Raw genomic sequence first — 13,810 nt, 5'->3', positions numbered from 1 at the left:
GTAGGGGGAAGGTGCAACGCTTCCCTGCTGGGTCAGATCATGCTGCACAAACTGAATGCGTCAGTATACGTAAAAGCCAACAAGGCACATGCGAAAAAACACAGAAAAACAACGGCTCTACACTTATGATAGTTGCAACCAAATGGTGTACTTTCTCGAACTTTCTCAATAGTAGTTTTTTATTTCCTTTTAAGAGTAGAATTGTTTGATATGTACAAGGTGTGTTTTATTCGATACATATTTTATTGGAAAGCGTTGAGAGCAGCACTGATGTCATCTTCGTAGGCGACTTATGCGGTCAGGCGGATACCCGTAGGGCAGTGTATGCAAGTACTGGACGAAAAATGTTAACTTCATTATTCAACGAAGTCATTGCATGTTTTCTGGGAAACGTCCATTACTGAAATCCATCGTCCTTATGAAACAGCCAAGAAGCGAACGAACCTTGTTATATAGATTGACAAACGTTTGCTATGCAAGTGAACCAAAACAAGGACAACGTACGTATCTACGTACGCGCTACGCCAGTGCCGTTTCTGTCGGCGGCGATTGGTCAACTTTGGGTATGGTGGTCCTGTGGCGCCAGGCAGTGAGGTACTGGGGTTCTAATCCCGGTGTCAGTTGTGCTGTCCCGGTTTTTCGTGGGTTGTCCCTCAGACGCTGTGACATATATGTCGGAGAGTTCCCTTCGAAGTCGGCCCAGGACCCACTTTCCCCAATAGCGGTAGTGGTGACGTTGCCCACCCCCGTGAGCTTGTGGGTCACACGCAGAAAAAGAAAAGAAAAGTACAAAGACGAGGCTGGGAGCGAACAGGACACATCTGAACAATGCATGTTCTTCGTGTACGCTCATTTTGCTGTTATTCATTTTTTTGTGGATCTTATCCGTTAGTGGGCATCATACGCATGGGACAGTAGTGGCATGCACGAAACCTTGTAAGGTACCTCACTGAAGGTACCGTACCTGTAGAGTATGCCACTCCGAAGGTACAGCACTTATAGCTAACAGATCATAGGGTTTACAGCTGGTATATGTATGCATCAGGTACTCAAATAAGGTAGGTACATCGTCTTGACACTCCTTATCTTGTATGCTCTACATGAGTATACATTTTGAATACAGTATACAATGTACATTTTGACCGGTACATTGGATATGGGGTATTCGTGTTCAGCGGTACTCAGAAATTTTAGAGGCTGTGCTGGCATTTGATGCACTTTGTCGACGCCGTTAGAAATATTTATACCTCTCAGGGTGTGAATCGCCTGTGCTATAACTTGTGCAGTCTTTGGTACACCTCCACAAAAGGTGAAATATTTTTTATGCCTGTGGGAGACTAGAATTTATACCGCAGTGGTATGTGAACTATGGTCTTGAAACGTATTTCACAGGTTTGACTTCCTAATCTAGCTCGCAAGAAAATTTAACAAAAACCGACTTTCATAGCAACAATGACTCCCAGCAGGAAGTTGGTAATACTTTTCTAATTTACGTCTCGACACAACTCCGCATTGTGAAGAAGAGGGTATAAATTGGGTGGGGACGGTGTCTGGGTGCACGGCTGTTGGTTTAACGTGAAATGACGTGAAAGCGAAAGTGAATGTCAATATATAGGTGTCCATCCATACAGCTGGATGCGGCGTCGTGTTCCGCGCACGTCCCCTCAACTTCGAGACACACCGGAAACGGTCTCGCTTCCTCGGCGCTGGACATTTCAATACGATGTAGAGCCCATGGCTTCTCTTTCGAATGATATGCAGCATCTCTGTTTGAGGCTCGCTCTTCGGGCTGCGGCTGACATTTAAGTATTTTAAGTATTTTGCAAAGAAATATCGTCTAAGGTCCACTTGTCCCTATTGCCCATAGTTCATTCTCACTTAAGGTGATTGATCTCCACAATCACTAAACAAAGAGACAGGTACTACTGCGACGTGATCTCATGGTCGTGCGACTGAGTTGACTATATATCCAATTGAACGACACTAGTCTTGCATCTCCGGTGTCACGGAATTCCGGACTTACAAAGACGAGACTATATAGACGTGTTCATTTTGATAAGCTTTTATCCTGTGTCGGTCTGATTCGAAGGATGTTTCACGTCAAATATGTTGGCACAGTCACCAAGCATGGGTGTGAACCACAGTGAAAAAGTGTGCGCACATTACGCCACGCGTAAAAAATATGTGGGAAAGTTTCTACCAAACACGTTCCAGGCAGCACTACAGCTCGTAGTAGTATAGGCCTGCGATCAATAAAGCATTTGATTCATTGGCCATTGGGCCATTATCTCAAGGAAGGGTACCTATAGCATAGGTTGGGTAACGGATAGTGATGTGGTATACTGCGGCTTCGCCAATTGTGGCGCCGCCTTCACTGGTGAGGCTACCTTGCGAGAGATGTTGCCTAAATTTGTTGATGTCGTACAGATAACGTGCTGCCATCAGTCACTCACCATTCTCATTAAGATGCTGCTATTGGCGTCTGTATTTATTAACTAACTCTGTTTAACTCTGATGATGTTGTCTCTATAAAAAGTTATGTGGTACAAGACGTCCTGTAAGTCAAGGTTCATAAAATACTGAAACTATACGCATAACACAAGTCCCTACTATACCATCAGCGAGGATAGGAGCCTTTTCATCGGTGATCTGTGCCTTACACGTGGTATAAAAGGGGCATAGACTGTGTAATGAGATATACATGTTACTTTAGCCCTGTTCAGCAGGCAATTGGTGTTCGCTGATTCTTGTTGAGTGGAGCCAGCGCGGACTCTAGCCCCCTACTCCCAAGGTGTTATCCGACCGTGCCGAGAAATTGTGAGGCGAAGGGTAGGAGCCTTGAACGGTGGCGATGGGGTTTGGTTGGTCAGTCTGTTTCTTTCAATAGGACCATCATCCTTATGGCCTGTATATCTGGCATAGCTTGGCATTGGGTCCTTAAACTCACGATGACAGTCTTCTGATATGGCGTGAGTTCAGGCCCAGCTAAGAAATCGCATGAAGCTCGACATCACGTGTTGGTGAGCTCGATCATGCCACATTTAGCACACTCACCACACAACATCGCACTTGTAAAGAGAGCAGGTGTGATGTTATCTGGTTAGTGCACTAATATGCGGCGTCTGACACGCCACGGTCGACCTTCACGTGAGCTTGGTATTGCGGCGCTAACGGTTAGATTAAAATACTATGTCACTCTGGTTCGTACACCAAGAATACAAGAGGGCTCCAGAAGCACTCTGGTGTCACAGCAGGCCACTCTGATGTGGACATCAAACATAGCATGCCAGTAAGTGTGCACATCAGGAGAACGTGACATCACCAGAATCGTCTCGTATCGCACCAGCCAGTTTTTGATGTGCACATTATCAACACCACAAGAGTCCAGGAACACCACAAAGCACCAGAATAATTCTGGTGTTTTTCATGTCGGGGTTATCATAACTCTGGCAGCTTCTCCCTGTGCGACTATGAAGTGTGGGTGACCAATCGGAAGACTCATTACGTAAACCTGAAATGGGTAAAACTTCTTATGCTTTGATCAGACACAATAAACGTGTTGGGACCGGCTGTCCCAACAGCCATGAATAACAATCTCTTTCACAGGAATATCTGATACTGTGCAGTGGTCACACACCTCCAGAAGGATGTCGTCGTTCGTTCTCCAGAAGGCAGTGTCATATCTTTCGTCAGACATTACCGAAATTGACAAACATCATTCAGGGACATATTGATCAAATGTACATGAGGGAGTGACAGCGACCACATCGAAACCATAGAATCGAAACATCGAAACCATAGAACTAATGTGTAGAAACATCCCTGCCTCCCTTCATCGTTTGCGTGGTAACAGCTCTTTCAGAAATCATGAAAATCTCTGTTGAGGAAATTTAGGAGAACCTAAAAGATCATTGAGTCATTGATGTCAGAATAATTAAAATATGCAAAAGTCATGATTGGCACCAATAGAGGCACTGTTCTCACTTTAAATAGCCCCACTTTTCCAGATAAACTGAAAGTAGGCTATATCTCTACCGATCTATATTTGCCAAACCCCTATTTGCCAAACCCCTCAGGTGTTTTAAGTGCTATGGATTCGTCCACCCATCCGATGCTTGTAGAGGATCTGCATGCTGTGCTCTGTGCACCAAGCAGGGCCATGATTTCAAAGAGTGTGGACCCAAGCAGCACTCCAATATTGGATCCATATTGTCTGCCAACACTCCCAATATTGGTCCAATAAGGGATGCTAATATTGGACCCATATGGGGAGTGCATATTGGCAGGCCCATTTTGCGCCAATATTGCCAATATTTCTGTGATAATCCTCACGGGGAGTCCGTGTAATAATAAAACATTATCTGGTTTAATATTACCTTCTCTCTCTTCTGATATTACTTCTCTCTTCTTTTTGCTTTTTCATCTCTGAAAGTCTCATTGATCCACGTTGCATACAATTATAACAACACTGCATCGCCCCAAAGCGAAGAACAGGCGCGACACCTGCCTTGTAATATTATCGTATTATCGTATTATGAAATGTAGGATGGGACAAGCTAAAGCTTGCCCGCAGCACATTTCAAAAATAGTACTGCTCTCGCCCTAAAAACGAAGAGCAGGATTAACTAGTGCAGGCAATCCCACGGAACTGCCAACTGTCCCTCAATAGCCTTCGTTGGTATCACAATAGTCTACACACTCAGGGAGTACGAAGGAGCGAAACACGTTCGTAACGGTGACGGACATACGCCTCTGCTACTCACACTGCTTGCAGTAACTTGAAAGCACCTAACTTTACAGAAGAGCCATCCCTTTCTACAAAACATTGTGTTTTTTTACTTGACCTAGCCGCAATTCCGTTATCATTAGAGGAACCAGCGACATTTTAGCCCGTACGAAGCGTCGGATCCGACTGTCGCGCATGCACAGTAGTTGTATGACGCGTGATTTCGCTGAAACGGCCATGCTTACTCTCAGTCGGTTCGACCGATTGGCATTGGCATCGCGAAGCAAGATAGCAAGAAGCAAGATGCTTTCAGAAAGTGGAAAGTTGAGTTGTCGAGTTCTAGTATGTTTATTGTTTCGTATGTTTACTGTTCCGAACAATGTCCATGATCTGTGGGAAGTGACTCACCCCCTGATAATATCAGACAAGGAACTGGTGGTTACCCGAAAAAATAAACCTCTGAGGCAGCCAATAATGCCCGCGAAAATAAATAAGATTGTCTCTGAGCAGCACACTCTCCCCTATAAAGCACACTCGTATTACACACTTCCATTCTTTTTGTTGCCCTATGTCGATCATTCAGTGTAATTGTCGAGGCTTCTTGACGAATCTTGATGATATAAATGATATCTTAGACAGGTATGCTGGAGTCTCTTTTGCGTTACAATAACTGAATCCCAAATACACTACCTCCGACGATGAAACCTATTCAATGAAGATTGTTTAGATGCAACACGTCCACCTTGTGGTGTTTCAATCCTTACACCTAAAACCGATGGGATGATCAATGGGACTCCTTGCCAGACTATAAAAGAGAGTTCCAGTGTGTTGGGTGGGCACGTGTGGAGTTCTCTGCATTATAACCAGAATTCTGCAGAGAAATAGAATTGATCCAGTGGACGTGATGGCAGTGTTAGATATGGCATGTCATTTAATATGTCAAAATACTTGAAGCACGAAGCTCAAATTGTGCTATAACAGAAGTTTCCGCCGTTAAGTCAGTGATTCAGCGAACCGTTAGCATGTTACGCATATGGTTCAAGAACACAGCGAGTGAGATGTGCGATGGTAACTGAGATGTCTGCGATCACATCACTTACCAGGTATCATGTCAATCTTCAGTGCTGAAGTCTATGAGAAGGTCATAGCATTAAATTACATCTTGAACACACAGCTTTATCTCCACGGTTATTTACATTGACTCTCATACATACCTGAAAGCAATATGCAATTTACGAACCCAGAGAAACTTTCTCGTTCTGAGAGCCCAATGTCTGACCAATAGAATGGTCAGACCTTTCGTTCAGGTTTTGCTGGGTACTGGATCATGGGGTATAGGCAGAAATGAATTTACTGACAAAGCTCGTTGTTGCTGCTCACAAATTCAAATCGCCCATTTTCCCATAGAAACTCCTTTCCACGTGCCATTAGACTATCGAATCGTTCACCTTCACTGATACGTCTCAGTTGTAAATCATACATTATATAAAACTGTTGTCCGTTCTTTTTTTTAAATTAGTGCTGTTAATATATGTCACTGTTGTACAACTGTATTCCCGTGCTATTGATTTCCTTGTTTTGCTGTACCATTGTTTGTGTTAGAAGGCCCTTGGAGCCACACAATTGGTAAATACATAAATAAACTAGTTATTTCTAATTCGGCTACTTTTCAAGACAGCGCATTGCTGTTCCTCTGTTGTTAAACCATTCCACATACATTGGGCAGTTTCCAGGCGCCGAGAACATCGAAAAAAGAAAACCATATATTTCGCTTTCAGGTACCGTTTGCCCACAAGGATTATTAGACAGTGCAAAGAGTACCTGCTACAACAATTATCAAAACGATCAAACTGCATCCAAACTCCATTGTTGGTAAGTTAAGTTGGTTTTTCATATGCGTTTCGAACGGCCACAACACATTGTGATATAAAATGTGGATCAAGGCTGTCCTCACGCTTCTCCACTCACTGCTAGAGGAAATCTGCCTCAGCTATTTCCTATGAGTTGCATTACATTCCTCTCTCCTCATGTTTGAATGGATGGGTCACTGGAGCTGTGCGGACCCATGCTTGCCGCTCCACAGTGGCGGATTCAGGTGGGGAGGTGCGGTAGTAGTAATGACTGGACACAGACTGCCGCCAACACACAACTTGGTCTAAACACGATTTAATTAGCAATTAGAGTTAATTGGGACCCCCCACATTAATCAGCACCCTCCAGGGAGTCATCACATTGATTGGGGAGAATCTAACTCGTGTCCAGACCAGCTGTGTGTTGCGGGAACCCGTGTCCATAAAAAATAAAAAAAACATAGATAGAAATAGGGTGGAGAGAAAGAATTTATTCGAAAATCAATGATACCGTGGTGAAGAAACCGCTCCGGAACACACGAGTGACCAGCGACTGCCATGTTGCTTGTTGACGGCTGGTAGTTGCAAAGATCGACGACAATTGGCTACCTAGTTGCAAGGCATCGCACCAGATGGAGCCACCATCATAGCTCTATGTGAGAAACACAGAGAACAAGACACTAGCAGCAGGTAAAGTTGCAGCACTGCTCACAAGTCAAGGCATGCCAGAGCGTGTGGAAAAGGCCTAACCGCTACTGCTAAACAGCACGGAGAAAAGAGTACACATCGAGGAAAAGGCTTAGGGGCGACCGGTTAGGCATAACCTCAGCGTCACCACACAACGCTACGAAATTCAACAGCTAATACAAGACGACAAGCACAAAATGATAGGCTCACACACTAAACGTGCGTCAACAGGCTTGGTATGCTACGAATCGCTGCTAAACAAGTCTAAACATGCGCGCACGGGGAAGAAGGCCTATCCGTTGTGAGAAACACTACAGAAACACAAAAATGACAGAGCGACTGTCTGCACATCCTCACTCCACCAGAGCCAGCCAAGAGCCTCCCGAGACAGCGCAAGTGAGTGGAGCGCCTTGCCGCGGCCGCTACGCATGCGCGCGCTCCTAGCGCGCTCTGCACCACCAGCATCCAGCGGTCATCTTATCGCGGGTGCTCCTCACTTTGGTTTCGCTCTCTGCTCCCTCCACTGCGCGCGCGCGCGCTCCTAGCGGCAACGGGTGGCTTCTCTGTTTCGGTTTCACACTCGTTTCATTGCGTGTGTTTATTTGAAAACGCTGTATAAAGGAAGCACGCACTGCGCTTGCATCATCAATACGTGAAAATGTTCAGCTACCACGCTTACAAAATTGTCCCTGTACCCACGCTTGGTGGGAAGAAGTGGAGAATGAATGTTTCAACAAGGAGAGTCCCGGCAACGAGGTCGTCATCACTGCTTTTCGCTACGTGATAGACATGGTAGACTTTGGCAATATAGGAGAGATCTCTCCCGGGCCGCTGCAGAAGATGGTGCGTTGGATCTACACCCGTTACAAGTACGTCTGTATAACGGTGCCGGAAGGACCCCTGGGACTGATGAGCGAATTTGTGAGCTCGACCAACGCTGAATTCAACTACATCTCTGCAGACATCGTGGACCTTCTTGCTCGTGCCATTGCTCATATTAGGTATGCCCTGCAGAAGCAGCGACATTTGCAAGCAGTCTACATTGTACTTTGTCACTGATTTATTGAAATACCATTTGGTTATCGAAATGCAACGCATTAAAGAGTCTGAATAACTTTGACTAGACTCTGTGTTTTTTCATGAACACATCTCTATTGAATACATACAAAGACGTATCTTGAGTTGGTCTAGATGCCAACACCCTCCCTGACTTGCCTGAACAGAAATGGTGTGGGAAATCTTCATCGCAGTGTTGTCATTGTGCGGGTCACGGCACCAGCACGATGGTGGAATGGTCATTTTTTCATACACCCATTCCGCTACCACACTGCCACGATGACCCGTGCTTCTCCTTTCTGCGAGAGAGAGAGCATGTCTCGACTAGAACTTTTATTCTCGATTATATGCGCGTGCACGAAAGACTTGCTCTTTGTTCCACGGTCACTCAATCCCTGACGACGACGCCTCTCTGGCTCGCTTCCGGGTTTTCCTATGCTGCACAAACAGGGAGTACTATCGTAATGCGATACACATCAAAACACCAGGAAAGCTTACCGTATTCGCAGCTCCCATAAGGGAAGGAGTGTACGGCATCCACAAGATAGCGCTTGTCGTCGTAGGGGACCAAGCTCTTTTTGAGTCTCGAAATGGTGTACATTATTTGCTTTATACTCTGGATGGTGCACTGCTTCTGAGCGATTGTCTTTTCATTGAACAGAAAATCTTGGTACACTTGGTGCAATAATTGTTTCCTCACCACATCTTTTTGAACTCCTTTCGCTCTCGCGATCTGTTTGTGTGTCCCACCCAAGAGAATGCTGTACATTTTAGCTCAGATGGCTACGACTTCCTGAATGGCACCACCTCCCATCTCGTCTTTGAAGTATCCTATCTGGTTCGCGTGCTCGTCGTTGAAAAACGGGTGGTCCGTCGGATAGGAAGACAGATCTAACTCATTCTCAATCTTCATCAGCTGCTCTTCCAGGCTTTCACACGTGAAATAAAAAATTATGCTGTCTGTATCGCTATAGATCAATTGCACTGGACACGTCAAGCGAGAAAAGAGCGACTCGTAGATGAAGCTGTACATTCAGACTTTGGATATCTCTAAAATGGCAAAGCCCACGTAAAGGGAGTGCGTCCATTTGATGCGACGCTGTTTCATCTCGTACAAGATGCACTTGTCACTCAGAATGGGAAAATGCTGACTGTCGACAGAGCTAGCTTTTCGGAATGTGCTTTGTTTGTCATAGGCTATACCGTACCTTTTCATGCGTCTCACAGTTGGTATCGACGTAGCGAATGTACTGTTTGACATGGTTTTTTACAGAAGTCGCTCGAATTTTGTGGTCGCTGCATTCCTCAACGCGACGTTTCTCTGCACGAAGGTTCCCAAAAAGTTGTCTTGGTGGAAAGAGAGGATGCTGTGAACACGTTTTATTTTCATGCCCGGCCTCACGTACAGTGAGAGCAATGTATAATGAACGACGTAGCGTTCCTTGTCGCAGCACGTCAGCAAGAGTGTCTTTGTGGGAGGGGCGTTTAGCGCCAACGCGTGTTTCAAGTGCTGCTGGTAGGGGGACAGTTCGTTCTCGTCCACGCACCTGTGTTCGCGTGCTAGGGGAAAATCCCTGGTGAGCGCGTGCAGTTCATCGGGATATGACAAGTCTACCACATAGACGTAACCCACTTCCGAATCGTGAGGAATGTTGAGAAAATCGATCTCGTTCCACCTCGAAGGATCAACCCACTGCTTCGAGGTGTACTTGCAAAGATCGAGCGATTTTCGTCTTGATCGTGAAAGAAAAATGGCGCGCTACAGGGAGAGAGACGCGTAGAGTTTCTCCATGTCCCTCGACAGGTGTGAGCTGTAGCAGCCTGACAAAGGGTTCCCGTACGTGCAACCCCTTCGGCGTTTTCAGAGAGTAGACGTTATCCGCGGATTCTAGCGAGGCGTCCTGCTTGTGCATCTGGAAATACTTGTTGAGTGTGTTACGTAGGGACATGGTTTGCGAAATCAAAGTGACGCCGCCGCAAGCGACTGGTGCAGCGTGATGCCAGCGAAGTGTCGAGCGCCTGAGGGAGCCCGAGGGTCCAATTCGAGGGTCTACGGGTAAGGCGAAGTCGTATCGCGATTTATTGTACATGAAAGAAACGTTACATTCCGAAAAGGCTTTTCCGATATCTGTCTCGAGATTCGAGGTGTTTTTTTCGCGATTTGCGCATCTTGCCTTTCATATCTGATATTTAAAAAATCATTGCTTATGCTGAGATCCATCAGACCGACTTTATAGCGATTCGAGAGCTGAAGTGGGCTGTCGAAAGCTACCATGAAGGCGTTGAGTTTATTCGACGGATACTTATCCATGCTGGCGTTCAAGGGGAGGTGGATGTAGATGTCTGACGTCATTTCCCAATTTTGACCACGTCGCTGCTCGGAACCCAACTGTCGTATTTTCTGTCGTAAACGAACCAGTGAACCAAGGAGAAGCTCTGACCGTTCACTTTCTTCTTTCTCAGCACTTACTGGCCAAGGCTCATTGGTGTCTCGGGCAAAGACGAGTACCTCCTCCAGGTATAAAAAACCGTCCACCTCCTTATCCCGGTAATCTTCCAGATCCACGTCGAGAAAGGAGGTGTCTCTCAGGCAGGAGACTGTGAAAATCTGAGGCGACCAACTCCCTTCCGAGCTCTTTTGAAAACATTTTCTCTGTAGTAGGACCCTCACTTTACCCCCCAATTTGAGCTTCTTTTTCACGGAAGGTACGACGGGCTTCCTATTTATCTTATTGAACAGCTCCAATTCGTTTTCGGGCGTGACTTCGGACGGGCTGATGCCCAACGTCCTGTGTCTGGTGGTGTTGTAGTCGCGCATGACCTTGGGAAGCACGGAAACGAAGTGATATTTTACCCGGTACCCGGTCTTATACGGTTACCCTAAAATAGCGGAATATTCTGTCACGTAAAGTGCGTATGACCCGTTCTGCCTGCGATGCCTCGATTACAGGAGAGCAGGTGGAATACATGTGGACCTTCTTTCATGCCAGATACTCCTTGACGATCTTGTTGTAGAATTCCCCTCCTCTGCCGCAAAAGATGCGTGTTGGCGCGTTACCTCCCCGAAAAAGTCTTACCATGGCCCTTTTCATTTCGGCGGGGCGTTGTGTCTTTAGCGGGAGGGTGCACAGAAAGCAGGAGAAGGAATCGATCGCCACGAGAATGTTGCGGTAGCCACCGTTGAACCTCTTGTATTTTGAAAAGTCGGCGAGATCCATTTGCGACAGTTCGTTGATCATGAGCACGATGATGCGTCTCCTATTAAACTTTGTTCTCACCGGATGGTGTAGCGTGTAGGCGTCCAGCTTTCTGAGAATGGCGAGAGCCTTGTTTTTGCTCATATGATGCGCTTTTCTATAGCTGTCCACTCCCCCCAAACCACCCTCTGGTTTCTCATATCCCTCGATAAGTCGTCCACGCAATGGAGGATTGCTGCTGCTGCTGCTGCTGAGGCTCGCGAGATTTGGGCAGAGAAATCAGGCGCAATAGTTTCGAGACTTTGAGGAACCAGGAAGGTTTCTTTCCAGTCTTACGTTGCAACAAATAATTGATGAGTTCCTAAACGAAGGAGTGCCTGATGGGCTTGCCCGACACAGAGACACAACCTTCGCGATCCCAGCAAATAACCTTTTTTAATTCTGAGACAACCCTTTCTGCTTCCTCTTTGTCCACCTCAGGAGAGAGGAGTGGAGTCATTTGTAGAGTGGTACGCCTTGCTTTTACTGTCGTAGGGTTCGAATCTGTACGGCTTGAGGATACGATACAGTGCCTGTAGTATGGGTTTCACTTTGACGTCGGCACTCTCCTTCGAGGAAAGAATGTTTCCGATGGAGACGGTTACTTCAGTTCTGTTGGCCATTGGGGAAATGGTTCAACACGGCGGAAAGCAGGAGAGGAACCACTGACAAAAGAGCGCCCTGCCCTCGCTGCTGAGACAGGTAGCATTTCAAACGTTGCGGATTCTTGTTAATCTTTTTGTAGGCGTGCCGACGTAAGAAGCGTTTGTGCTTCTCCAAACGCGCGAACGTGTCTGGAACCAGTGCTACCTTTCCGTTCAATACACTGAGACAAATTTCGGAGAGGTGTTCCATGTAGGACGAAGAAGAATGTCTCAAGACGTCGCGACGGCGCGGAGTGGGTAGAGTAGAGAACACTTTGAGTAAAGTGAGGTGAGTGCAGAGATTCATTTCGGAGCGTCGACATATTGACGTTCTCCCAGAAAGATATTGCTATGCAACCTGTGATCCTCGTGCGTATAGTTGTGAAGATCAACGAGCAAATAAGCATGGTGCGACGACATCGCTTGTTTATATGTGTCGAGAAAATCTTTTTCTGCCAAATAGCTGTTGCCCGAAATGTTACATCTGGTGGACGCTGCGCACGGTGCGCCACAGGACGACGTAACTAGCGTTGTGGGATATAGTCCTAAAATGGCTACTGTTAAAAAAGATGTTTTGAACAAGTAAGAACATTGACGCGTTGGCATGGTGTGAACCCCGAATGAAAAGATCGGTCACCTCCTCCAAGGAATCAGCGTCGGTCATGTGACCGTCGACGACGATGAGTGTAGCGCCCAAGTGTGAGTCCCCAAATTCGTCCTACATGCCTTGCGAAGCATATTTCTGCACGTAGAATATTTGTGACGGAGGCTTGTCCACGACGTCATTCAGGTTCCTCAGCACGTCCGCAACGAAAGTAGATTTACCGCACATGGAGAGGCCGCTTAAGATACAGCGAAAACGGTGGCGGGAACGAAAAGGTTCGGGGGAAGACATGTTGCGTGAGTGCGTACACATTGCACGAAGAAAAAGAAGAGACTGAGACTTGTAGCAAAATGCATCGCTTTTATTTAGACGTCGTCGTCGTCCTCTAGATCAGAACTGCGTTCCCAATACAGATTATCCAGGCTGCTGCTAAGATGCGGTCGACCGTCTTCATCTTGTCTTGACACATTTCCATTCCAGGCGGTGCACTTGAAAGGCTTCCGCCACGATGCCGCGAATAAATTTGCGAAGTTCTTGGTTTTTTGTCTTTCCTCGTCGGCGAGAAACGCAGGAGAATAAACCACGCATCGGTCAGTATGATGACGTGAGCATAGTGAGCGCTCCCTTTATACAAATAAATACGCGCAAAGAAACGAGAGCGAAACTGAAACGGAGAAGCCACCTGTTGCAGCTTGGAGCGCGCGTGCGCGCAGTGGAAGGAGAAGAGAGCTAAACCGAAACTGGGAGCGGCCCGCGACGAGATCACCGCTGGATGCTGGCGGCACAAAGGGCGCTAGGAGCGGGCGCATTCGTAGCGGCCGCGGCGAGGCGCTCCACTCACTTGCGCGCTGGCTCTCGTTGAGTGAGGCTGTGCGGTCGGTCGCTCCGCCGTCCCTGTGTTGCATCAGTTGATCCTTGACTGTCGTCGGGATCGGACGCACTGTCGCCGCGGGGGCAAAGATGAGTGATTTGCCATGCCCGATGTTAACGCGCTCGTGTTAAGCCTT

The 13,810-nt window shown here is 46.8% G+C and overlaps 1 protein-coding gene across 1 annotated transcript in view; it reads left to right on the top strand.

Annotated features, from left to right (window-relative positions):
* LOC135374001 (uncharacterized) overlaps positions 1 to 13,810 on the top strand; it is a 218,395-nt gene that overhangs the window by 68,537 nt on the left and 136,048 nt on the right. The window contains exon 10 of the mRNA XM_064607019.1: positions 6,505 to 6,598. Within this exon, the coding sequence (XP_064463089.1) occupies positions 6,505 to 6,598 (94 nt within the window). The remainder of the gene's footprint in view (positions 1 to 6,504; positions 6,599 to 13,810) is intronic.

This window comes from Ornithodoros turicata, unplaced genomic scaffold (assembly GCF_037126465.1).
Source record: "Ornithodoros turicata isolate Travis unplaced genomic scaffold, ASM3712646v1 Chromosome37, whole genome shotgun sequence".
NCBI classification, from domain to species: domain Eukaryota; kingdom Metazoa; phylum Arthropoda; class Arachnida; order Ixodida; family Argasidae; genus Ornithodoros; species Ornithodoros turicata.
Note: the sequence above shows the minus strand (reverse complement) of the source record. Positions and strands in the feature narration are given on the sequence as shown.